The sequence below is a fragment of the Cherax quadricarinatus genome, chromosome 61 (assembly GCF_038502225.1).
Source record: "Cherax quadricarinatus isolate ZL_2023a chromosome 61, ASM3850222v1, whole genome shotgun sequence".
In the NCBI taxonomy this organism is placed as follows: Eukaryota; Metazoa; Arthropoda; class Malacostraca; order Decapoda; family Parastacidae; genus Cherax; species Cherax quadricarinatus.
Window position 1 is genome coordinate 1,950,069 of NC_091352.1, and position 26,161 is coordinate 1,976,229.

The 26,161-nt window shown below is 40.4% G+C and overlaps 1 protein-coding gene across 1 annotated transcript in view; it reads left to right on the forward strand.

The window, feature by feature from the left end:
• The window catches only part of LOC128699424 (uncharacterized), a 152,060-nt gene extending 137,751 nt beyond the window's left edge, over positions 1–14,309 (forward strand). Inside the window, exons 3-6 of the mRNA XM_053792125.2 lie at positions 1,195–1,341; positions 2,657–2,777; positions 4,190–4,273; positions 10,013–14,309. Coding sequence (XP_053648100.1) covers positions 1,195–1,341; positions 2,657–2,777; positions 4,190–4,273; positions 10,013–10,941 — 1,281 coding nt within the window. The 3' untranslated portion in view covers positions 10,942–14,309. The remainder of the gene's footprint in view (positions 1–1,194; positions 1,342–2,656; positions 2,778–4,189; positions 4,274–10,012) is intronic.
• The last annotated feature ends 11,852 nt before the right edge of the window (positions 14,310–26,161 follow it).

Here is a 26,161-nt window from a genome sequence, read left to right on the forward strand (position 1 = left end):
TTTCTACATGGTATGTCAGCTCTGGTCTGTAGCAGTGGTAACATGTAACTGTAGAAGAAAATGATGATGGGAAATGAAAAAATGGGTGAGAATGAAAGAAGGGAGAGAGGGTAGGAAGAAAGAATGAAGATGGTCAGGGAATAAAAGATTATGACAAAACTTTACTAACGAGAACGTACGATACAATGGAAGAAAAGGAAAAGAAATATAGAAGGAAGGTGGGAGGCAGAGAGAGAGAGAGAGAGAGAGAGAGAGAGAGAGAGAGAGAGAGAGCGGGGAAAGGGGGAGGAGCCGTTCACCGTCCCGAAAAATTCACTTAGAGTCTCTAGTGGACGCATACATCAGGACAGCAGTAGTCCAAAAGTAAGACTGGAATACCAACACTGGGCCCTTGTTGTCCCTCCCTGACACCCACCATCCCGGGGAAGAGGGTAGGGTGGAGGTCTCTTGAGCAGCACGGAGGTGGTGTGGTCTGCCTTCAATCTCGTAGAGCATGGCTCAAACTATCACCGGAAAATGTGTGTGTGGTTTTTGTCTCATCTAGAGTGATCACTCGGTGCTAGCAGTGGCACTCCAGTACTGATGAAATGTACTGTCCGTTGTCACTCCAGAATATTGAGGAACAATACAACACAACATGGGTGTCCTGGACTTATGTTTCAGTCATCAAGGAGAAACTATGGTATCTAAAGAGGACATTGTTTCTGACCCAACTCTTTGGTCTGTACTACACGAGGGTCATTAAAGCTGCATATCACCTGTTTACCACCAGTTAAGAATACTTTACTCTCTAGAATGGGGATTAAAGTAAACTCTGAGTGTATATCCTTCAAGATATACTACAGCCTCCGTGTTTACAGCCTTCCTCGACTAATTACAGACCGCTATGATTATCCTTCGTTATTAGTAAAACGTTTGAAAACATTATATTTTCTTATTACTCTGTATTTACAGGACTATAACAATGTTCATGGTATCCTGCCTTCATTATTATTATTATTATTATTATTATTATTATTATTTGCATTCCCCCTAGGTGTCTATTGCTGGGTGAGCAACAGCAGTAGGTAAGGAGACTTCACCTTAGATCGATCTCAGGACCTCTCGGTAATGTGCCGAATGCTCTGCCCACTGCACTACACTTCACCTTGTCTGTGTATAATACATGTAGTTATAATGTTGATGTTTCTGCAGGTATGGTCAGGCAAGGGAGCCAGCGTACAGGGCCGGGAGACAGGAGAGGTGGACTGGTCCAGGAGTCAGTTTGTACAAGAGTGTCTGGGGGAACATAACAGACTTCGCTCACATCACTCAGCACCCCCACTGGTGCTCTCTGAGGAAGTGAGTCATTCACTCTCTCTCTACAAAAAGTAAATCATGATTCTATACCACGGCAACGCTGAATCACAACCATGATACATTACCAATAAAGAGACACAGACAGACGCTGAAGTGGCCAGATGCATAAATAAGATGATTAGATGACACAGCACCTATGAAATGCACCTTTTATAATATTTATTAAACCATGAGGATAGCAGACAGTATCTTAAATAAATCTTAGCACCCCACAACTTGACACGCTTGAAGCCTATAAATACCTTCATATAAACCTATTTACATAACACAAATTAGCCGGAACCTCCCCAGTAACTCATAAAAACTAAAAATCTATGGCATATGCTTGTCAACATGTCGACCAACTAAACTAGAAAATTTTGGATATCAGCTAAAATCGCTCACATTTCCCAACGCAGTTTCAAACTAGTATCTTAAAATCTACCTTCATGAAAATCAAATACAATTTCATCGCCTCGGAAGGACAGTGGAGACCAGACATAATCAATGTTCTTGCTGTTAAAACATGCATTACATTCTCAGATCTCAGGATCATTCCAATGCAACGTTGTTCCAACCACACACGGAATACCACTTTCCTTTCCTGCACTTGTGGCCTCTTATATGTGTATGTATACTCTGGCTACCAGAATTCACAAGTAACGTAGTTTATCTAGCGAATTGTACACGACGTTTCGGACAATGTAGGACCAGACGTTTTGGTCAATGCAGGACCGGACGTTTCGGTCAATGCAGGACCAGACGTTTCGGTCAATGAATGACCAGACATTTCGGTCAATGCAGGACGTTTCTGTCAATACAGGACCAGATGTTTCGGTCAATGAAGGACCAGACGTTTCGGTCAATGCAGGACGTTTCTGTCAATACAGGACCAGGTGTTTCGGTCATCACAGGACAATTGTCAAGTCATATTATTAGGCTTGTACACTATTATTTTTCCAATGAATTGTTAATTTTTAGTCTGGTAGTGATGTCCTTCACTGATGATGGTGTTGGCTGCTGAGAGCAGATCTGTGCCTGTAACAGTTAACTTAGATAAGATAGTTCCTGCCTGCTGGAGTTGCTCAAGAGAGCAGAGTGGTAGTAACTTCTCCGCCATTCTTCTTACCTTCTTTCATTTGTTTTTAATAAATATCTCTGTATGTATTTATAATGTATCCGAATTACATATGTATTTATGTATCTTGGTATTCGTTTATATATTTTCATAAACTGTTAGTTTTTTTTTATTCCTATTAGCGATTTTTTGTTGTTGACCAATATTGATGTAATGAGTGTATCCGAATGTTGTCACCAGCTATGCAACGATGCCCAAGCCTGGGCCAACCGCCTGGCACACTTTGGTCTCCTGGAGTATAGTTCCGAACACGGGCGAGGCGAGAACATTATGACCTCTACTGCCAAGGAAGGTCTTACAGGTGAGAGAGGTGGGGAGGAGAGGTCGACTTTTCTCTCTCCCCAACTCTACTTCTATTCTCCCCTTCCCCAACAATTCCCCACTTTCCCCATCCTTCTTTACTTCCCGTACCCCTTCCTCCACCTCTCCCCCAACCATTCTCCTCATCCATTTCTTCTCCCCTACCCCTTCCTCCCCTACTAGCCTCCTGCACCGCCTCTAACATGTTTTTTCCCAATAATTTACATCATGCTGTACTGTCCTCTTCCCTCACGGGAAGTTCCTTCATGCTAGTGAGGGGCTCTTGACTCAAGGAAATAGATCTGTGCTCCAGTTCCTTAAATCGAGTCAGAATGCCCTCTCTTCCCCACAGGCACTGTAAGACCCCTATGGGTTTACCACTCCCTTGGGTGGTGTAGTAGTAGTAATAATAATAATAATATACCGCCCTGGTGCTATTAGAAAATGGGTCACTAACTTAACGGAGTTTTAATGAAAACGTGTTGTTGAACCTGCATTATTTAGTAAAAATTTGCAACAGAACATTGTGTAGCTGCTCTGATCTGTATCACGTTACACAAGGTTGCTATATATGATAACTGCAATAACCTAAATCTGTTAGTACTTATGTGTACCTGTACCCAGAGCTGGATTAAGATCTTGTAGGCCCCTGGGCTACAGGTACTGTGAGGCTCCTGGGCTACAGGTACTGTGAGGCTCCTGGGCTACAGGTACTGTGAGGCCTCTGGGCTACAGGCACTGTGAGGCCTCTGGGCTACAGGTACTGTGAGACTCCTGGGCTACAGGTACTGTGAGGCCCCTGGGCTACAGGTACTGTGAGACTCCTGGGCTACAGGTACTGTGAGGCCCCTGGGCTACAGGTACTGTGAGGCCCCTGGGCTACAGGTACTGTGAGGCCTCTGGGCTACAGGTACTGTGAGACTCCTGGGCTACAGGTACTGTGAGACTCCTGGGCTACAGGTACTGTGAGGCTCCTGGGCTACAGGTACTGTGAGGCCCCTGAGCTACAGGTACTGTGAGGCTCCTGGGCTACAGGTACTGTGAGGCCCCTGGGCTACAGGTACTGTGAGGCCCCTGGGCTACAGGTACTGTGAGACTCCTGGGCTACAGGTACTGTGAGGCCCCTGGGCTACAGGTACTGTGAGGCTCCTGGGCTACAGGTACTGTGAGGCTCCTGGGCTACAGGTACTGTGAGGCCCCTGGGCTACAGGTACTGTGAGGCCCCTGGGCTACAGGTACTGTGAGGCTCCTGGGCTACAGGTACTGTGAGGCCCCTGGGTTACAGGTACTGTGAGGCCCCTGGGCTACAGCCCCTCCAGCTAGCGGAGGCCCCTGGTCTGCAGCCCCTAAAGCCCATGCCTTAATCCGGCCCTTCCTATACCTAAATAACCTTACTGTCTTGGTGTACTCCAGGGTACACTGTGGCTCAGGGCTGGTACCAAACTGGTCGCAACTTCAAGTATGGCGTCAACAGCTCGGCGGACCTCGCACATGCTGGTATGATTATCCTCAAACTTTTTCTTTAATGATTTAAAATATTACTTTTCTATCTTTTGTGTTTAACTAATTCATAAATAATTTATAACAAACCTCAAATCTGTGTTATCCTTGATTTAAATAACCATTTGTCACAATTTACTAATCGTAATGGTAAACTATTTTTGTCACTGATGTGTAAATTATAGGGAAACTTCAAGCAAGACACATGTATAGAGTTGTCCTTGATCTGTCTTTACCAGCTGAATCTTCCATTATAACAGATATTGCATGAGACCATTTCCCAAGATTAATCACTATCAGTATAGATACTAGTAATACTATCCTCCCTGGTAGGATAGTCAAGAGGAAACTCTGTCATCCCAATTTAACAATAAACTTTTTTACAAAGTTCAAATGTATGTACGGTACTCCAGACTCATCTACTCACGATAATAATCATAAGTAGTATAATAATCCTTAAGTATGAGTATTGAAATGTACTGTTACACGATCTAGAAAAAATGCATCCCTAAATTGCTGAATCTCTGACGGTACTCACTCTGCTGCCAGGGAATGTATGAGTTATGGCAAACAGACTAGGAAATGTTTGTTAGTGGTCTTAGTTAAGCCCACACGTGAGTTAGTGCTTGGGAGTGGTCTTAGTTAAGCCCACACGTGAGTTAGTGCTTGGGAGTGGTCTTAGTTAAGCCCACACATGAGTTAGTGCTTGGGCTGTTACATCTAGCCATGATAGTCTATCACCATGCAGTCCAGATTAGAGGCAAACTAGACGTATTTTGGTTTACCTGGAGTTTACCTGGAGAGAGTTCCGGGGGTCAACGCCCCCGCGGCCCGGTCTGAGACCAGGCCTCCTGGTGGATCAGAGCCTGATCAACCAGGCTGTTGCTGCTGGCTGCACGCAAACCAACATACGAGCCACAGCCCGGCTGATCCGGAACTGACTTTAGGTGCTTGTCCAGTGCCAGCTTGAAGACTGCCAGGGGTCTGTTGGTAATCCCCCTTATGTGTGCTGGGAGGCAATTGAACAGTCTCGGGCCCCTGACACTTATTGTATGGTCTCTTAACGTGCTAGTGACACCCCTGCTTTTCATTGGGGGGATGGTGCATCGTCTGCCAAGTCTTTTGCTTTCGTAGTGGGTGATTTTCGTGTGCAAGTTCGGTACTAGTCCCTCTAGGATTTTCCAGGTGTATATAATCATGTATCTCTCCCTCCTGCGTTCCAGGGAATACAGGTTTAGGAACCTCAAGCGCTCCCAATAATTGAGGTGTTTTATCTCCGTTATGCGCGCCGTGAAAGTTCTCTGTACATTTTCTAGGTCGGCAATTTCACCTGCCTTGAAAGGTGCTGTTAGTGTGCAGCAATATTCCAGCCTAGATAGAACAAGTGACCTGAAGAGTGTCATCATGGGCTTGGCCTCCCTAGTTTTGAAGGTTCTCATTATCCATCCTGTCATTTTTCTAGCAGATGCGATTGATACAATGTTATGGTCCTTGAAGGTGAGATCCTCCGACATGATCACTCCCAGGTCTTTGACGTTGGTGTTTCGCTCTATTTTGTGGCCAGAATTTGTTTTGTACTCTGATGAAGATTTAATTTCCTCATGTTTACCATATCTGAGTAATTGAAATTTCTCATCGTTGAACTTCATATTGTTTTCTGCAGCCCACTGAAAGATTTGGTTGATGTCTGCCTGGAGCTTTGCAGTGTCTGCAATGGAAGACACTGTCATGCAGATTCGGGTGTCATCTGCAAAGGAAGACACGGTGCTGTGGCTGACATCCTTGTCTATGTCGGATATAAGGATGAGGAACAAGATGGGAGCGAGTACTGTGCCTTGTGGAACAGAGCTTTTCACCGTAGCTGCCTCGGACTTTACTCTGTTGACGACTACTCTCTGTGTTCTGTTAGTGAGGAAATTATAGATCCATCGACCGACTTTTCCTGTTATTCCTTTAGCACGCATTTTGTGCGCTATTACGCCATGGTCACACTTGTCGAAGGCTTTTGCAAAGTCTGTATATATTACATCTGCATTCTTTTTGTCTTCTAGTGCATTTAGGACCTTGTCGTAGTGGTCCAATAGTTGAGACAGACAGGAGCGACCTGTTCTAAACCCATGTTGCCCTGGGTTGTGTAACTGATGGGTTTCTAGATGCGTGGTGATCTTGCTTCTTAGGACCCTTTCAAAGATTTTTATGATATGGGATGTTAGTGCTATTGGTCTGTAGTTCTTTGCTGTTGCTTTACTGCCCCCTTTGTGGAGTGGGGCTATGTCTGTTGTTTTTAGTAACTGTGGGACGACCCCCGTGTCCATGCTCCCTCTCCATAGGATGGAAAAGGCTCGTGATAGGGGCTTCTTGCAGTTCTTGATGAACACAGAGTTCCATGAGTCTGGCCCTGGGGCAGAGTGCATGGGCATGTCATTTATCGCCTGTTCGAAGTCATTTGGCGTCAGGATAACATCGGATAGGCTTGTGTTAATCAAATTTTGTGGCTCTCTCATAAAAAATTCATTTTGATCTTCGACTCTCAGTCTGGTTAGCGGCTTGCTAAAAACTGAGTCATATTGGGACTTGAGTAGCTCACTCATTTCCTTGTTGTCATCTGTGTAGGACCCATCTTGTTTAAGTAGGGGCCCAATACTGGACGTTGTTCTCGATTTTGATTTGGCATAGGAGAAGAAATACTTTGGGTTTCTTTCGATTTCATTTATGGCTTTTAGTTCTTCCCGCGATTCCTGACTCCTAAAGGATTCTTTTAGCTTAAGTTCGATGCTTGCTATTTCTCTGACCAGTGTCTCCCTACGCATTTCAGATATATTGACCTCTTTTAGCCGCTCTTTTAGCCGTTCCTGTGCAATCCAAGAAATTTTATCCCCGTATTGAAAATGAAAATTAATTTTATTTGCAAATAGATCTTATAAAATTTACAAATACAAATAGTTACAAAAGCACTAGTTACTAAGTACTATGCATAGCCAGCACAATCATTATATTAGTTGTGCTGTTTTACCGACACTCAAAACATCTCTAAACATTTAGTAGATACTCATCAAGAAGGCACTATCTGCAGTATCCAGTTGCACGATGGGTCTCGCCTCGAGTACGTGACCAGATACAGATATCTGGCAGCCGAGGTCTTTCTGTTTGGACTTGTAACCAGACTTTCTCACGTGTACAAAGAGAGGCCGATATCAATTTGAGCTGTGGTGAGGTTTCTTCCCAGGTATGGAGCTAATGTGAAAATGATGTAGTATTTTGCCTACATTAGATCACTGGTTGACAATGTTGCACACTTAGTTGCTCTCGTGTCAGACAGGAAGCTTGAAGGGCTGGAGAAATTGAAAAAAAAAGCGATGAGGATCATGCTAGGATGTCTATGTATCAATAAAATACTAAAAAATATGGAAAGATCTTGATATGCCAAGTATCAGAGATTGTCACTAAAAGAAATGTCCTTATTGGCGGTAACATGCTCAAGCAAACCCATTCACAGAAGCCCTCCAAACATTTTCTCTCTTTTTTTTTTTTTACCACAGGTGAGGACTCCTCCAAATGGATCATAAAACTTGACTTCCAGATAAATCAGATGATCTAAGACAAGCAAGACAATAGTAACACTTCCCTGTACCAGATAAAATTCTGTTTCCAAATAACAATACCTCTCCTTCCCCCAAAGAAACATATTAGATCACAATGCAAGCTTCATCTTGAAGCTAAGCATGAAGCCTTAGGCACACAGCACTTCCACAAATTATATATAATGATGACTCCGTCCACCAGCCCACTAGTGCAGCCGGTAGTGCCATTGCTGTCAGTGATGCCTCATAGCTATCACTGACAATTGAACTCCTTGCACTCGGATGTGCCCGTGTGTCTAAAGTTGACACTTTAATTGTAGGTGATTGTTTATTATCCATAAATACCCATAGTTCCAGGGGTGTCAGTTGTGACATGCTGGTGTCAGAAGGAAGACATATTATAGAAAGTGGAGTCAGAACACTTGTGAATTCCTTTTCACATTGGTTTTCAAATGCATGACAGAACTCTTGAATTGTCCACCAGTTAAATATATTTAAGCACAATATTACGAAAAGAACTTCAGCTGAACTTCATTGACTTGAGACTGAAGAAGACTGTCACCAGTCAGTCCATCTATCATCATTCTATCATCCAGAAGCTACATGTCTATGGAACATCTAACAAATTCAGCAGGCTCTTGGATGTCACCACTACCAGGCTTCGGGTGGGCTGCCAAGTACCACTAGTTGAGGTAGACTTAACTAAATGTAGACTTTGCCAGGGAAATTGTTATCACACTCTCTGTAATTATGTTCTGAAATATGAATAAATCATGAATTCAGAGACAGCTAACTCACAAATGTTCAAGAAATATCGAAGTGTTTTAACAGACTCGGCAGACGATGCAACATCTCCCCAATGAAAAGCAGGGGTGTCACTAGCACGTTAAGAGACAATACAATAAGTGTCAGGGGCCCAAGACTGTTCAACTGCCTCCCAGCATACATAAGGGAGATTACCAATAAACCCCTGGCTGTCTTCAAGCTGGCACTGGACAAGCACCTAAAGTCGGTACCTGACCAGCCGGGCTGTGGCTCGTACGTTGGATTGCGTGCAGCCAGCAGTAACAGCCTGGTTGATCAGGCTCTGATCCACCATGAGGCCTGGTCACAGACCGGGCTGCGGGGGCGTTGACCCCCGGAACTCTCCAGGTAAACTCCAGGTAAACAGTGGCGTATTACCAGCCATTCTGGAAAAAATATGACTATTGTAAAAAACTCATAACCATTTAAACGTGTCTAAATTCAGCTATACCTTGCTGAAATATTAGGTATTAAAATTAAACTCTCAGCAGTATATAAGCTACACTAATGTTTCTCAAGCTGAACTCATGCTCTCGTAAACGACTCATTATCATTGTTAGCAAATCATAACCTAGTAGTAGTAGTTCATTACTTCTGTAACTTACTAGGTTATCAAGACTGCGGCCAAGTCCTTGGACTCATTATGTGCCTCTGTAATATCTTGACTACCGCCTTCGGGATGGGTACGGAGAGCATAATAAAGCCTTGAAACTAACTACTTGACTTTCTTAGGTTATCCTGGATTATTAACCCTCTGGAGTAAACAATTAAGTTTATTTATAAAGATTACAGTGTAGGGTTTACATATTATAGAATATTGGTTACAATGTGTGGTTTACATACTATAAAATACTAATTAGAGAGAGGGCCACTATCATGCCTAGCATGACTAGGCATTTCGGGCAGACTAAGATTATTCAAACTCTATATTGGTACAGGTTATGGAGCATGTTGATAGTAAGGCTATAGGTAACTGCATTCCAGTTCGTAAATTTAGCAATGAAAATGGTTTTGTCTTGGCAGGATACATAGTTTCTATTAAATATTAAATATACTCTGAATATACTCTTCTGGTTGTGGGATTGCATTGCCCTTTGAGGATACAAGACTTCAGTTATTCTATGTCAGTTATTTAGTGAGCATTTTTTTTAATTCTAATAAAGAATAATAGTAATACTAACAAAGCTTATGGATACGCTATACAGTACTATCATTTCAGATTATTTTGATGCCTCACAAGAAGTGTTTATTTGCTTATCAACAGGAAGGACTGCAACACAATGGAGAATAACTAGGATAGACTATAAAATATTGTTTTTTAAACTTTATATAATATTAGTGTGTTCGACAGGGCCGTTCTCACAGGTGGTGTGGCAGTCAACCAGAGCTGTGGGTATGGGCATTGCCCGGGGTTCTGATGGCCGCACAGTGGTAGTGGCACGCTACTTACCTCAGGGCAATGTTGGAGGCCAGTTCAGCAGCAACGTGAAGCCTCCCGTAAGTGACAATCCCCTCGCTATCACCAAGACATTGACACCAACAATGTCCCGGACACGCCAGGAGGCGCATTTCTATGTCAGTATCGCCCTAGAGCCTCCAGGGAAAAACAAGAAGGCAGATAAAGAGAAGATAGTTGCTGCCCTTAAACTACCTGCTAAAAAAGTGTTTGGGGATGGAGGAGTGTCTGGGGAAACGCTGCTTCCACATTCCACCACTATTAACACCCTCAGCCCAACTTTTGCTGCCTGTCGCAATGGTGCTGCCAGGACCTCAAAGTTATTTCCCATCTGCTGCGTGACTCCAGCCAAGACAGAGGAGCGGTGGGCGACTCCAAGTGCCCGCAGCCAACACCAGACACAGCAGCCACAGCAACAGATCGACTTGGCCATCATCCGAAGAACAATAGATGAGCCCAGGCCTGGCACCAAGCTAGATACTGGTGTACACCTCAGTGCAGAACCTTTACAAAAATATAAATCTTGCCTTAGAACATCGCCAAGATTAGCAGCTTCACCCAGGTTAGGAGTTGCAGCTAGACTGGGAACCTCTCCTAAAATGGCTGCGCTTCCTAAACTCGCCTCCTCCAGAACGACTGGATCACCTAAGCTGGTCGCCACCTCTCGGTTTGGAGGGTCACCTAAGCGTGGGTCTCCTAAACGATCAATACTCCGGCGTGGTACTTCTCCCAAGCCTGGGTCATCACCACGTCGAAGTGCTGCCTCGCGTCTTCGAGCACTGACGACTGCAGGAGAACAGAGCGTTATTGTCGCAACACTCTAGCTAAAACCCAAACTATGCAGGATGAGTGATTTCTTGTATTGTTAATATTGTTAGTATGATGGTTCTGTGAACTAACAGATAAAATGAACAGATTTTTCAGTGGATTTGAACTACACAAAGTTGAACATAAATGGAAGCACATGGTGATGGATGTGTACTTCATATGAGGCTTCAACATAAGGGTGTATGTGTAACGTTGGTGTAACTGAAACAGGTGGATTTGATCTAGGAGAGTGGCAAGAGTGTGACAGCCACAAGACTGTAACCAGTGACTGTAAGGCCTACACAAGAGCCAGACACACATGTAACAGTGAGGGCATGGCAGCACAAGTACTCAGCTCACAGTATTCACTACCATACACACCATCTGTAGCTGTGATCATACTAACCAAAGCTCATCTCATTCACTTTGACAGTATACAGACCTTCAGCTGAACTAGTTATGCACACCTTGCCTGCGGTTGCAAACTTGGTGCTCTGGTGTTTTTGTGAGAGCAACTGATGCAGAGTGGAGGTTAGTAAGTCTCATTCCAGCTCAACAAATATACTTACGACACATTACACCCAAGACAGCCAGGACTCTCACTTGCAAAAGATAAGTTATGAACATTCGCCAGGTAGCAGCTGTAATAATTACCTCAGCAACTATTTGTCAGGTCTTATCGATTCGTAAGTTTTAAAGGCTGCACAAATTTATCCATAGGGAGATCCTGAATGTTCTTGGAGGTAATGTCTTTTAGTCGTGAGTGAAACTTTCAATATATCAGTAAGTGATAAACAAAATGTGGTAATGAACTCTCTCGTCTAGTCGTGAATTTAAGTGTGATGCGACTCAGACCGAGAGTTGTAACATGTTAGTGCCAAGATAGGATTAGTTCCTCTTTACTTAACGTGCTAAAATAATCAAGGTTTTTTTTAATGAGTTTGGCCTTAAGGCTTCGTCGACCCCTGTGACCACCAGTATCACAGGATATTTTTATTAATTAAATCCTAGTTCTACCACCGTCGTTGACATGACAGGACGGCGTCCCTAGATGCTGCTGCTATTATCCCTCAGTGCTTAGTTAATTGAACTTGCTCATCAGGGCCTGTGGGGACTACCTTGCTGGGGGAGCTTTGGCAAATAAAATTATTAGTGGGGACTGTAGAATTATTTAGGTGGCCTTATTAAAGGGTACTATGAAGGTGAATTTGGTAAATAATATTAGAAAGAAATGAAGCTGATTTTGCAGTGATGTCCTGCGGAGGATAATTCTCTGAGATTGAACACTGTGGGACATTTACTCTCTAAAGTGTTTTTTAGATTAATTTATTCTTAAAAAAGCTATAGAGGATACCAACTGACTGTTAACTTACTTGATGGTCTTTATGATAGGAGGGATTGTTAAGGTGAACTCTTTAGCTGGAGTACTTAACAGGTAGAAAGTTATGGTAAGGAGAGTAAAAAGAAAAAGTGTTGGGAATAAGATATATAAATCTAAGGAATTAGTTACACAATGTGGAGAGGAAAAGTTACACTAGGAAAAGGTAGGTGAGAGGCAAGGAGAAAATGATTAAGATCAAACTAAATGTGAATGTTTGCTGCAATCAGCACTTAGAAACTAATGTAGCAAGCAAGGAAAATAATGTACAAGAGGAACAATGGATGTACAGTATTTGCTTCAGTCTATAGACGAGAGAAGAACAGAAAGTTGGCAGCCTCCGTTACGAGAAAAAGATTTAAAAATGTCACAAATCGAAGCACCTCATCATAGTCCCCTTTAACAAGCTCTCGCCTCAACATTTGCTATATACTGTAGACCATTATTTATAAGTCCAAGCCTTCACGTCTTGTCAAAATTGCACTAGTAGGACAATTTAGAATAAGATATTTTAGCTAAAATAATGAGGGCAGTTTTGCGAGATTGGTCCGGTTACTTCGGAAAATTAAAAGTTGTGATATTAGCACTTGAGATTGTCTGGCTATCAATATAACTCATCATGTTCAGAAGGACATGTACCTCCATTAACCTCTTTGTGGTGCTGGCTTTGTGTCACAACACCCAGTTAACTTTTGAAGACTTAATTAAGCTCTCTTTTTCTACATATACAGTAGATAAATACATACATGCTTTTAAGTCGAACTTTCCAACTTGGTGTATTAAGGAACGATCGTCTTGCCACACAGACTAGCCAAATATATATTCACTTTCTGCTGTAGCTCCGTTTTATGTGTATGGTTAGATAGTCACATGAGCAGACATGAAATGCAGTTTTTCATTGTGCTGCTGAACTAACAGCGACCTGATCTAACCTTGTTAAAATTAACCTAATGTAGTTTAATCTTAATCTAACCCATCTAAGGTCAGTTTCAATATAGTATTATTTAACATCGCAGATTACCAGCATTCAGGACAGGTTAGAGATGGTCAGTAACCACCCCAATCACGAGTTTTTATGGAGAACTCAGACTTGACCAGCAGCCAATTATTAGAAGACCTGCCCAGTGTTCTGGTTGGATTATTATTATTATAATCAAAAAGAAGCGCTAAGCCACAAAGGCTATACAGCGCTGCAGGGCAGGAAGGAAGCGAGGGCATCAGGTGGCAAAAGGGAGATGGATGAGTAATAGGTTACGGATGTTCTGGTTGGAGAACCTTTATGACTGGTGCTGTGACTTAACAACAACTAGGTAATCCCAGACCAGTCACTGCTGAATTGTTACACTCGCTAGTTAAGAATTTTCAGCATATTGATAAGTGATTTAGAAGGGACAGATGCTAAAACTAATTATTGGCTACTCTTTGAGTCAGAGGTCCCCCATAAAAACTTGTAATCAAGTTGCAATTAATGACCATCACCAGCCTCCCCATAATTCTGACTGAGAAACCCCTGAGATTAGCTAAGTGTCTGAGACGATGTTCATTACAAATTTTCATCACATCAGTAATACGTATTTTAATGATACTCAGAATTATTTTTGTGGAGTTATTGCGAAATTTAATTTATATTCGGCTTGTTTGGCAAAAGAGCCGCTGCTTAATAAGCCAAGATCACAAGATCTGCCTAATAAGTATGACATATATTTATAATTCATCATTAAATTGATTGATGAAATGTGTGCATGTACAAACACACATGCATGTTCACGCATTATGCTATACACTGTACAGTACATCTGCATAAAATCATACTATTCATCAAGAGTGTAAAAAGGAAGATAACTCAGCCTTAGGAGATAATCTGTGATGGTCACCCATACATTTACACATCATGGTAAAGGCTGACTTAGTTTTCAGGACTGAAAATTACTGCATTATCACAACCCCTTTTATTTTGTTTTGTAAAAATAACATAGTCGTTGTTATTTAAATGATGGTTGTAATATTTTTGAGTGGAACTTTTTTTTTTTTTTTTTACCCTTTGGCACTTTTTCTTGGCCATATATGCACATGTACCGATTATTGACAAAGTCTACCATTCTTCTACTATGGATGTTCTTTTTCATCAAATCTTATAGCTTTACAAAGAAATTCTCTATATTTCACCTGCTTGCTACTGTTCTCCATTTTCCTGTTCCTGGTCAGACCAAGTTAAATCAAGAATTAAACTCTAATAATCATCATAATTCATTAACTCTTAGCTGAGCTCAAGACTACATGAAGGTCATTGAGGTTGTAGATAAATGGTTCAGAGTACCGACAAGTTGATAAATTAGACACGTGCAACACTTGGGCATCTTTACTGAGGAAATGTTTTGCCATACAGTGGCTTCATCAGTCCAATACAAAGGAGAATGAAGACATGAAGAAGTTTGAGGTAATCAGTCCTTCAACCTGAAGTCGATGTAATCAATCTATCAGTCTTGATTGCATCAATGTACTCAGTCCATCAGTTAAGATAGATGGACTGAGTACATCGACTCCAGGCTGAGGGACTAATTACTTCAACCTCCTCCTGATTGTCACCATTCTCCTTTGATTGGAGTAATGAAGCTGCTGTGTGGCAAAACATTTCCTCAATCAAGATACCCAAGTGCTGTATGTGTCTAATTTGTCATTAAGGTTTACAGTTCTCCCGTACAGTACCATCAGGAAAACTAATCCTAAGAAAGGGATTCAAGTCAACTCTCAGTGTAGATATTATCGTATTCATTGTAAGTCCTGAATCATTGTATATAGCATACACTGAGAGACATCTTTTGGTTTACATAGTGGCATCCCTTCAAAGAGGGTGCCCTGTGATGGTAAAGGGCTCTTGATCCAGGGAATTTGAGCTACTCTCCCCTTGGACCAAACCTGATTATCTACCATTCCTCTCGTGCTGTGTGAATACAACAAGTTTAGTGCTTCCTTATTAATGTAACAAATAATACGTAATTCATTAAGTCATGGTATGATGCATGTAATGTGCATTTTTATTATTACTGTTACATTTATAGGGAAACTCTAAGCCTGTAGGGCTGACAGTGTTTGAGGAAGGGAAGATAAGTAGGTTTGACCTATGGAAGGAAAGAGTAGCTCCAATTCATTGGATCAAAGCTCTTCATCAGCCTCAAGCAACTTCCCTTGAAGAGAATATCATTCATTAACAATCTTAAAGTTATCTAATGTACAGGCTACATATGTAGTAATTATAAGTTAAAGTTCCAAAATGCAAATTCTATGTTTCATATTTCAAAGTAATAAATAGTTACAGGATCTTTTTGGTAATTGTACATATTTTGTGTGCAAATGCTGTTACATATATATATAATTTTTGCCACACAAAATAGCTCACTTTAATTCTTCAAAATTGAAAGTTGCTATTTTATGTAAATGCCTTTGTTGTACCACAAATATCAGAATGCAAACAGGTGATTCAGGTAAGGTTTTCTTAATATTGTACTGTATATTCCAATTTATAATATGTACTTATATAGAGCATTATTTGCACATTTATATTTTGAATAGTTTGTATAAATAAGCTCAAAAGTAACAATTCAGGGTTTTAACATGAGCTTTATATCAGAAAGTAATGAGTTCATAAACATTCCGTTATTCACTAGTAACAAGTGAGAATTATTCGAGACATGTAGTACAGTGTTACGATATTTACTGGCGAGACATTTCAGTGGTAGAATTTTTTTTTCAGTGTTATGCAGAGATGAGAATAAACAGGGTATAATATAGTACAGTACAAGTATAGGTATATTAATGTTATATCAGCATATGCAATAATCAAGGCTTTATAGGACTGAAAAGGCTATCAGGAGAGAAACACCTCCAATAAATGTCATTTTTTGCATATGTGTTGTATGCCCACAGGACATATGTAGTGGTCAGATGTTGGGGTCAGGTACAGAGGTTGCAGCCCCACCAAGACACTGCAGTTAGACGAGTAGTGGTCCTGCCCCCTTGCACTTGGCCCCACCATCTGTGAACCAATATATGTATGTATATATATAAATATAATTGAAAGAATTAGAGGTAAGACAGAATGTAGGATTGCAGATGAGCAAGGAGGTTTCAGAGTGGGTAAGGGATGTGTAGATCAAGTGTTTACATTGAAGCATATGTGTGAACAGTATTTAGATAAAGGTAGGGAAGTTTTTATTGCATTTATGGATTTAGAAAAGGCATATGATAGAGTGGATAGAGGAGCATTGTGGCAGATGTTGCAAGTATATATGGAATAGGTGGTAAGTTATTAAATGCTGTAAAGAGTTTTTATGTGGACAGTGAGGCTCAGGTTAGGGTGTGTAGAAGAGAGGGAGACTACTTTCCAGTAAAAGTAGGTCTTAGACAGGGATGTGTAATGTCACCATGGTTGTTTAATATATTTATAGATGGGGTTGTAAAGGAAGTAAATGCTAGGGTGTTCGGGAGAGGGGTGGGATTAAATTTTGGGGAATCAAATTCAAAATGGGAATTGACACAGTTACTTTTTGCTGATGATACTGTGCTTATGGGAGGTTCTAAAGAAAAATTGCAAAGGTTAGTGGATGAGTTTGGGAATGTGTGTAAAGGTAGAAAGTTGAAAGTGAACATAGAAAAGAGTAAGGTGATGAGGGCATCAAATGATTTAGATAAAGAAAAATTGGATATCAAATTGGGGAGGAGGAGTATGGAAGAAGTGAATGTTTTCAGATACTTGGGAGTTGACGTGTCGGCGGATGGATTTATGAAGGATGAGGTTAATCATAGAATTGATGAGGGAAAAAAGGTGAGTGGTGCGTTGAGGTATATGTGGAGTCAAAAAACGTTATCTATGGAGGCAAAGAAGGGAATGTATGAAAGTATAGTAGTACCAACACTCTTATATGGGTGTGAAGCTTGGGTGGTAAATGCAGCAGCGAGGAGACGGTTGGAGGCAGTGGAGATGTCCTGTTTAAGGGCAATGTGTGGTGTAAATATTATGCAGAAAATTCGGAGTGTGGAAATTAGGAAAAGGTGTGGAGTTAATAAAAGTATTAGTCAGAGGGCAAAAGAGGGGTTGTTGAGGTGGTTTGGTCATTTAGAGAGAATGGATCAAAGTAGAATGACATGGAAAGCATATAAATCTATAGGGGAAGGAAGGCGGGGTAGGGGTCGTCCTCGAAAGGGTTGGAGAGAGGGGGTAAAGGAGGTTTTGTGGGCAAGGGGCTTGGACTTCCAGCAAGCGTGTGTGAGCGTGTTAGATAGGAGTGAATGGAGACGAATGGTACTTGGGACATGACGATCTGTTGGAGTGTGAGCAGGGTAATATTTAGTGAAGGGATTCAGGGAAACCGGTTATTTTCATATAGTCGGACTTGAGTCCTGGAAATGGGAAGTACAATGCCTGCACTTTAAAGGAGGGGTTTGGGATATTGGCAGTTTGGAGGGATATGTTGTGTATCTTTATATGTGTATGCTTCTAAACTGTTGTATTCTGAGCACCTCTGCAAAAACAATGATAATGTGTGAGTGTGGTGAAAGTGTTGAATGATGATGAAAGTTTTTTCTTTTTGGGGATTTTCTTTCTTTTTTTGGGTCACCCTGCCTCGGTGGGAGACGGCCGACTTGTTGAAAAAAAAAAATATATATAAATATACTCACAGTTTATTCTTAATCCTGTATTGGAAAGAAAAAAATATCTCATAAGCAAAATGTCTCCTCAGTAAATACTATCCTAGTACTAAACATGTCTTATTTACAGACCTGTCAGTATTTGATACCATCTTTCACCAAGACCATGTAGGGTTGAGAATCTGTGGGATGAAGACAATCCTTTGCATTAAGCATATCACAGTATGCTCTAGCCTTAGCCTTTGCATGAGGGGTACATTATACTCTCACAGTTACCCTTGTGGTCATTATGCTCTTGCAGTTACCTTTGCATTAGTGGTGCATTATTTTCTTGCAATTACCTTTGCATGAGGAGCCTCATGCTCTCACAATTACATCTGCATAAGTGATATTATGTTCTCATAGTTGGAAAATATCTTAACAACAGCACATTCGGTACATGATGGATTGGAGAAGGGTTTATGGCATAGCTTATTGAGAACCAAACTTGACAATCTGTATTAAAAAACAGCCATTGGGAACTTTTATGATATGATGCCTTGAATATAGGAGAAAATGTCTACCAGAATAAGGACATACCACAATGTGCCAGTGTGCAAACAAATTTGCTGTAATTTCACTACAGAGGTCCTTTGTGCCCACTTCTTTGGCAAAAGGCCTACAAGCTATCTTGAATCTAAAGACTTGAAGCTTGTAGCAAAGCAGTCACAGGAATTATCAACCCTACAGAATTTTTTTCATTCATGCAAACATTAATATTATAGAAATGACAGATTATCAGAAATTTGTAATTACTCATATATTCACAAATAGATTTATTATTCCTAACAAGGTTTGGCCATCTTCATCTCTTAGACTGATCATTCCAGCTTCCGTTAAGCTATTATCTGCACACTGTTGGTAGACCTTCTAACATGAAATATCGGTATGAACATTCAGTAACGTTGCCTTTATTAAACTGCTAATAAGTGCCTAACGGGTTACAACAGGTTTGGGCGAAACATCAATGAATTTCTCTTGATTATCTGCTGCTAAACCCAAGATGTTAAACATTTGGTGCTGGAAATGATCAAAATGGATGAAGCTTATGAACACTATATGTTCTTGTCTTTAGTATCTTGACTGCCTAAAACTGTTGGAAATCCATGTTGCGTTTAAGCATACCTAAACTGAGTATTGTAACTGAATATTATAGTTATAAACTATATATACATATATATACCCATATCAGCGATACACTTGTTTAAACTTTTGCACCTCCCTTTATATTCATACAGTTACTGCTGATGTTTCTTATCTTAGGCTAATTCACTTCATCTTGTTTATATAACAATGCATTTCACATCTTACTCAGTTCCTCCTTCCTTCATTGACTGCACACTTAGGATTATGGGTATGCATGCCTAGCTTTTATGGAATGATATTCATTCCAAACTGAGATGATCATTCCATTTTATACATTACATACATTGTGGCTATCAAAAGTGGCTGCCATAGTTACTAGGGTACTTAGAAACTGCTGGTTCTCTTCGTATATAGCCAAAAATAATACTGTTTACCAACCAGCTGGAAAGAATTGGATATACTATATTCAATTCTTCTGTAGTAAAAATTGCATTGGTTTAAAACTTCGCCTATTGATACAAGTAAGCAATACCTCTCTTCCAAAAAATACATAATGAACCATGACATTTGTGTGATATCTCTCAGTATAAACTCCAGACATTGTGGAACATGCCGCCTTCAGCTCTTACATCACAGTGTAATAACCCAATGCAATAAATTTAGTACACAATGGCATAAGGGTATTTCTCCTCCCAGTGGTTAGGAGGAAATATGACATAATTCAAAATAAACTGTGATAGTCAAAGTTGTTTTTATTGATTCCTGTTATTATTGTTGAAATTATTGCTTTTGTTATCAACCAACTTTTCTACTTGATTTGTGTCTATCTTTCTGTTGTAATTACCTACATCACTGTAAACCTGAGGGATTTGTTTGATAGGAGTGAATGGAGACAAATGGTTTTTAATACTTGAGGTGCTGTTGGAGTGTGAGCAAAGTAACATTTATGAAGGGGTTCAGGGAAACCGGCAGGCCGGACTTGAGTCCTGGAGATGGGAAGTACAGTGCCTGCACTCTGAAGGAGGGGTGTTAATGTTGCAGTTTAAAAACTGTAGTGTAAAGCACCCTTCTGGCAAGACAGTGATGGAGTGAATGATGGTGAAAGTTTTTCTTTTTCAGGCCACCCTGCCTTGGTGGGAATTGGCCAGTGTGATAATAAATAAATAAATAAATAATTATATTCATGGGGAAATGCTAGACGTAGGCATTACACAACACATGGGTAATGGGAGGTAATCAGACTTGATCCAAGTGAAGCAACTCCAATTCTCTGGAGTGACCCTCTTGAAAGAAATGGTATTTATAAAAATTCTTACTTGTATAAATGTTTATTAATTATTCTACATGTTATATATATATATATATATATATATATATATATATATATATATATATATATATATATATATATATATACTATATATATATTATATATACTATATATATATTATATATACTATATATATATTATATATAATGTATATATATATATATATATATATATATAATATGTGTGTATATAAACATATATATATACACACACTCACACACACACAGTATTAAAATATATATTCTTGGGAACTAGCTGCAACAGTCCAGGACTATCTGCATTACAAATAGTCCCATTAATTTTGTAAAACAACTGTTTCTCTTGGGATAAAATGAAGAAGCATTGCCAACCAGAAATGCAGCTAAAAAAAAGTTAAAGGTGAATACAGCTTTAGCAATAAAGTTCATCACAGTCGACTATCCCAGTCATGTTACAAAAAAGAAACCAACATCGTGTATACTATACTGTATATACATTTTACTCACTCAGTACTACTGCAAGTATCACCAGTTTTGGACTAAAATGTACAAATCCTATGAAGGATTATCCAAAAACAATTATATTGTATAAGCTATGGCTCACAGTAACCTTCCTAGTATATTAACTAAGATAAACAGCTGAGATACTAAGCCAGTCAATTTTTCTAAAGCAGATTTTCATTGTATAATACAATGACTTATTTACACTGTATGATAATCTGTAGTTAATATATATTTCAAGATTCATTATCACAAAACTTTTAACAAGATTCTAATATATTTATGTCATTCCATCATGCATAGTTCATTTAATATTTTAAACATGCAACAGTCAAAACTTATGCTCAACAAAATTTCAAGTTTAGTAATTAGCTGAATATCTTAATTTCTCGAGCTGGTATAAAACACTTGTACTGCATGTACACACTTTATTTTGCACATAACATTAAAGCAGCTTAATTTGTACTTAAAATATAATTTCTCCAAGGACAGTGTCAAAGTCAGTGTGAAAGACTAGCATATATATATACATAAAAACTATATTACTGTGTATGCATGTATTACAAAGTAATCCTCTTGTTGATATGCCTAGAAGGATTACCGTCTGGTGATGCCTTCCATTTTATTTGTAGCATTCTTAATATTGTATTTGTTTGACTCACACTTAAAAGCATTAAAGACCTGGAATGTAAAGTTTCTGGAGAGTATGAACATAAGATATAGTGAGCCAGATTTCAACTGATATGTGAAACTACTTCACTATTCCTTATGTCCATACTCTTCCATAGCTTATATACTGCAATTCTTTCATGCTTCCAGGTGCTAGTCATATAAATGCAGTACTAATATGTTAAAAAAATATTCAAACTATTAACTTTACTGAGTCTCAGCAGATTGGTGATCTTGCTAGCCAGATCAACATCTGATTACTCCATAACAGAATGTATGTACATGTATGTGTATAAGCATGTGTGTACACACTCCCATATACTGTACTTGCATTTGTTAACGGTGACTTGAACTCTTACTCCTGGGCCTACCTCTTAATCATTAATTTATCAGTATGATGCAATCTTGAGTATTTACATATGAATGTATTTATGGAGCTCACGATCACTACCTTTCCCTGCTCCAGTCACTCACAAACCTCACTGAGGACATTCCACTGTAAACTGCCTTGACTTATGTGCCCCCCTCATTCAAGTTCCACTGCTTTGTCTGTATACCCTGTTGACTCTTACAGCTTTAGCACTTAAATTGATTAGAACAGTAATAATGTATATCTTCACTGATTCCAATTCAGACTTCAGTGTTCATGTGACAAGATTTATGTAGGTGAAGCAGCAAGAAACCTCGACACCTGCCTCAATGAACACATTTATGCATGTAGGAACGATAACTTGAACAACGCCTGTGTACAACACCGAAATTACACCAATCATCTCTTGAAACAGGGACGTCCAATTAGTGATCAAAGAAACTAATTTCCCCAGACATAAGTGCCTCGAATCAGCACTAATCGCTGTTTCTAATACAATTAAACAAACAAAGGCAGCTTCACCAACTCTGAAGTCTTAGCAAGAATCCTCCTGGAAACATTAAACCCTGCCATCACATAGTCTCTCCTGCTAATACTATACAAGCACATTACAGAGAATGAACACTGAACCAGGCCTTCTCTATCCAGCCTCCAATAGAAATATTTGTCTAACCTATTTTTATGTTACCCAAGTAATAGCTTTCATATCCTTTTACTCATGTGCAAGTTAACTGTTCTACCATATTGTATTACTACTACTACTACTACTACAACTTATATCACTACTACTACTACTACTACCACTAGTATGGCACCTCACTCTGAGCCTATATATATACCCTCTGTGTCCATGTGCTGTTTGTAACGGCTTGACAAAAACTCCTGGAGAGCGAAATGTTGCCACAATAAAAATGTCACATTTGGTGCACTTGTGTCCTTTTACTTTACATACAGTAAATCAGTTGCTGTCAAAAAGTCAGTGAGAGAGTGTCTGGATTAAAGGAGGGTCCATCAACAAGAAGGGAAGGGCAGCAGAGCGGAGACGACATTGGAGGTAAATTCTGCATGCTCATTAATAGAGTGGACAGTCCAACAGAATGTGGCTAACAGATACTGGAACGTGACAATTCTCACAGAGAGGAACAGGGCACCTCTCCATGAGATACCTGGCAGTGGGAAAAGAAGACTCAAACAGCTGGAACTTCCCAAGGGGGCATAGAAAAGTGAGATGCTACATGAACATAGAAAGGTGGTAACTGAAGAGAAGACAAGAGTGAATGGAGGCAGAGAGAAAAAGGGCAGAGTAAGCAGGGGCGATGAACAAATAAAGAACCTCTACTAACATCAGTGACCATCCTATATATATGGAGGTCATGAGATCAAACTTAATAGCGAAGGCAATGAGCATCACGGCAATGGGACAAGGATGGAATATTTGCTTCTACATAGAGGCTCTCAACAGGGGATGAAGGCACCAGGGCACAGACGGAGACCTTGGTGATGAATGGGATCTAACTTAGAGTTGTGGGAGAGGCTGCAAAATAGATTTGGTCATAATCCAGCTTGGACAAGACTAGGGTGGAATGCAAACAGAGGAAAGTGTGACGATCTGCTCCCCATGAACGATTAGCGAGAACTTTAAGGAGATTTAACCAACCATGGCAAGTTGTCTTTAAAGAAGAAACGTGTGGTCTCCACGTCAGTCGGTGATCAAAGAGCAGGCCCAGAAACTTGACCGTATCACATGTCAGAATACATGAACCATGTAAGCCCAAGGGAGTATCCAGAATAAGAGGACGTCTAGTGAAGGTAATGAACCAGGTTTTCATACTAGAAAATTTAAAGCCGTGAGAAGTGGTCCAATGGGAGACTCAGTCTATCACAACCTGAAGAGAGGCTGCTACTAATCGACACAGTTAGTGCCTGAGTAAGCTATAGTGAAACCATCAACATAAAGTGACGACCAAATATACAAAGGAAGAACAGAAGGGAGGTCATTTATAGCTAAGAGAAAACGGGTACATAGTGCTGAGAACACAACCTTGTGGAACTCCCTTGGCTTGGAGAGCTACAGATTTTATTTATTTTAATCTGGGGGAAGTGCTAAACCCATAAGGCAATGAAGTTCAGCTCAAGGAAGGAAGAGTCCAGTTTACTACATCAAGAGCCCATCACTGGTATCAAGGAGTGCCTTAATATTGGTGAAAGGTTCTTGACACCTTCCATTCTCAGGCACTGCATGACCATCAAGGGTTTAGCACATTATCATAAGAATAATAATACAGATATTGTAAATAATAATTCTAGCAAGAAGTTATGTGAAGTGTTGCATGCAACACAGGATGAAAGTTAAGACTGATGTAGGCATCCTGAAGACACTCAAGATGGCAGTATCCAAGCACTTGTGATTATTACAAATGACATCTATAAACAGTACTGAGCAGTGTAAAATATAGTGAATCAACAATTAACATGAATGGGAGTAAAAAAAAGTGAGTGAGTGTGAGCATGAGTGTGTGTGTGTGTGTGTGTGTGTGTGTGTGTGTGTGTGTGTGTGTGTGTGTGTGTGTGTGTGTGTGTGTGTGTGTGTGTGTGTGTGTGTGTGTATAGCGACCAGTGAAGAGGTAGGCCCATGAGCTGTGACTCGACCCATGCAACCACAATTCGGTGAGTACAGGTGAGTATACACACACACGCACTCTCGACTCTCGAACACGCACTCTCGCACATGCATACATACACACACACTCGCGCGCGCGCGCGCACACACACATACACGACACTGGAGGACAGGCGGGTCAGGGGAGACACGATAATGACATACAAAATACTGTGTGGAATAGATAAGGTAGACAGAGACAGGTTGTTCCAGAGATGGGACACAGAAACAAGGGGTCACAATTGGAAGCTGAAGACTCAGACGAGTCATAGGGATGTTAGGATGTATTTCTTCAGTCATAGAGTCGTCAGGAAGTGGAATAGCCTAGCAAGTGATGTAGTGGAGGCAGGAACCATACACAACTTTAAGACGAGGTATGACAAAGCTCTGGAAGCAAAGAGAGAGAGGACCTAGTAGCGATCAGTGAAGAGGCAGGGCCAAGAGCTGTGTCTCGATCCCTGCAACCACAATTAGGTGAGTACACACACACACACACACACACACATTCAATGAGCAATAAAAAAGTGAGCAATAACTAGTGGCAATCCAATGGATGAATGCAGCATGTTGTAACAAATATATATATATATATATATATACAGTGGACCCCCGCATAACGATGGCATCGCATAGCGATTTTTCCGCATAACGATTACTTTTATCGCAAAATTTTTGCCCCGCATACCGATTAAAAACCCGCATACCGATTTTCGTCCGAGACGCGTCCAATGTGCCCTCACATGTGCCGGCCGTCCCATTGTTTACCAGCCAGCCTCCGCGGTAACATCCAAGCATACACTCGGAATATTTCGTATTATTACAGTGTTTTCGGTGGTGTTTCTGGAAAATAAGTGACCATGGGCCCCAAGAAAGCTTCTAGTGCCAACCCTGTGGTAAAAAGGGTGAGAATTAGTATGGAAATTAAGAAAGATTTTGAAGGGTTTGGGGCTAACCCTGAGAAGCCTATGCCAGTTGTGGAATCCATTGTGCCTACTTCAAAGATTAAGGAAATGTGTGCAGAGTGGTTTGAACTGCAAACCTTTATAGATGAAAATCACCCTGACACAGCTGTTGCAAGCCGTGCTTGTGACTATTTCAATGACAATGTTATGGCCCATTTTAGGAAAGTCTTGAAGAAACGGGAGGTACAGAGCTCTATGGACAGATTTGTTGTGCGACAGAGGTCCAGTGACTCTGAAGCTGGTCCTAGTGGCATTAAAAGAAGAAGGGAAGTAACCCCAGAAAAGGACTTGCTACCTCAAGTCCTAATGGAAGGGGATTCCCCTTCTAAACAGTAAGAAGATAATGCTCTCCCCTCCTCCCATCCCATCAATCATCACCAGATCTTCAATAAAAGTAAGTGTCATGTAATTGTGCATGCCTTTTTCAGTTTGTGTGTATTAAAATTAACATTTCATGTGGTAAAAAAAATTTTTTTTCATACTTTTGGGCGTCTTGCACGGATTAATTTTATTTCCATTATTTCTTATGGGGAAAATTAATTCGCATAACGATTATTTCGCATAACGATGAGCCCTCTTGCACGGATTAAAATCGTTAACCGGGGGTCCACTGTATATA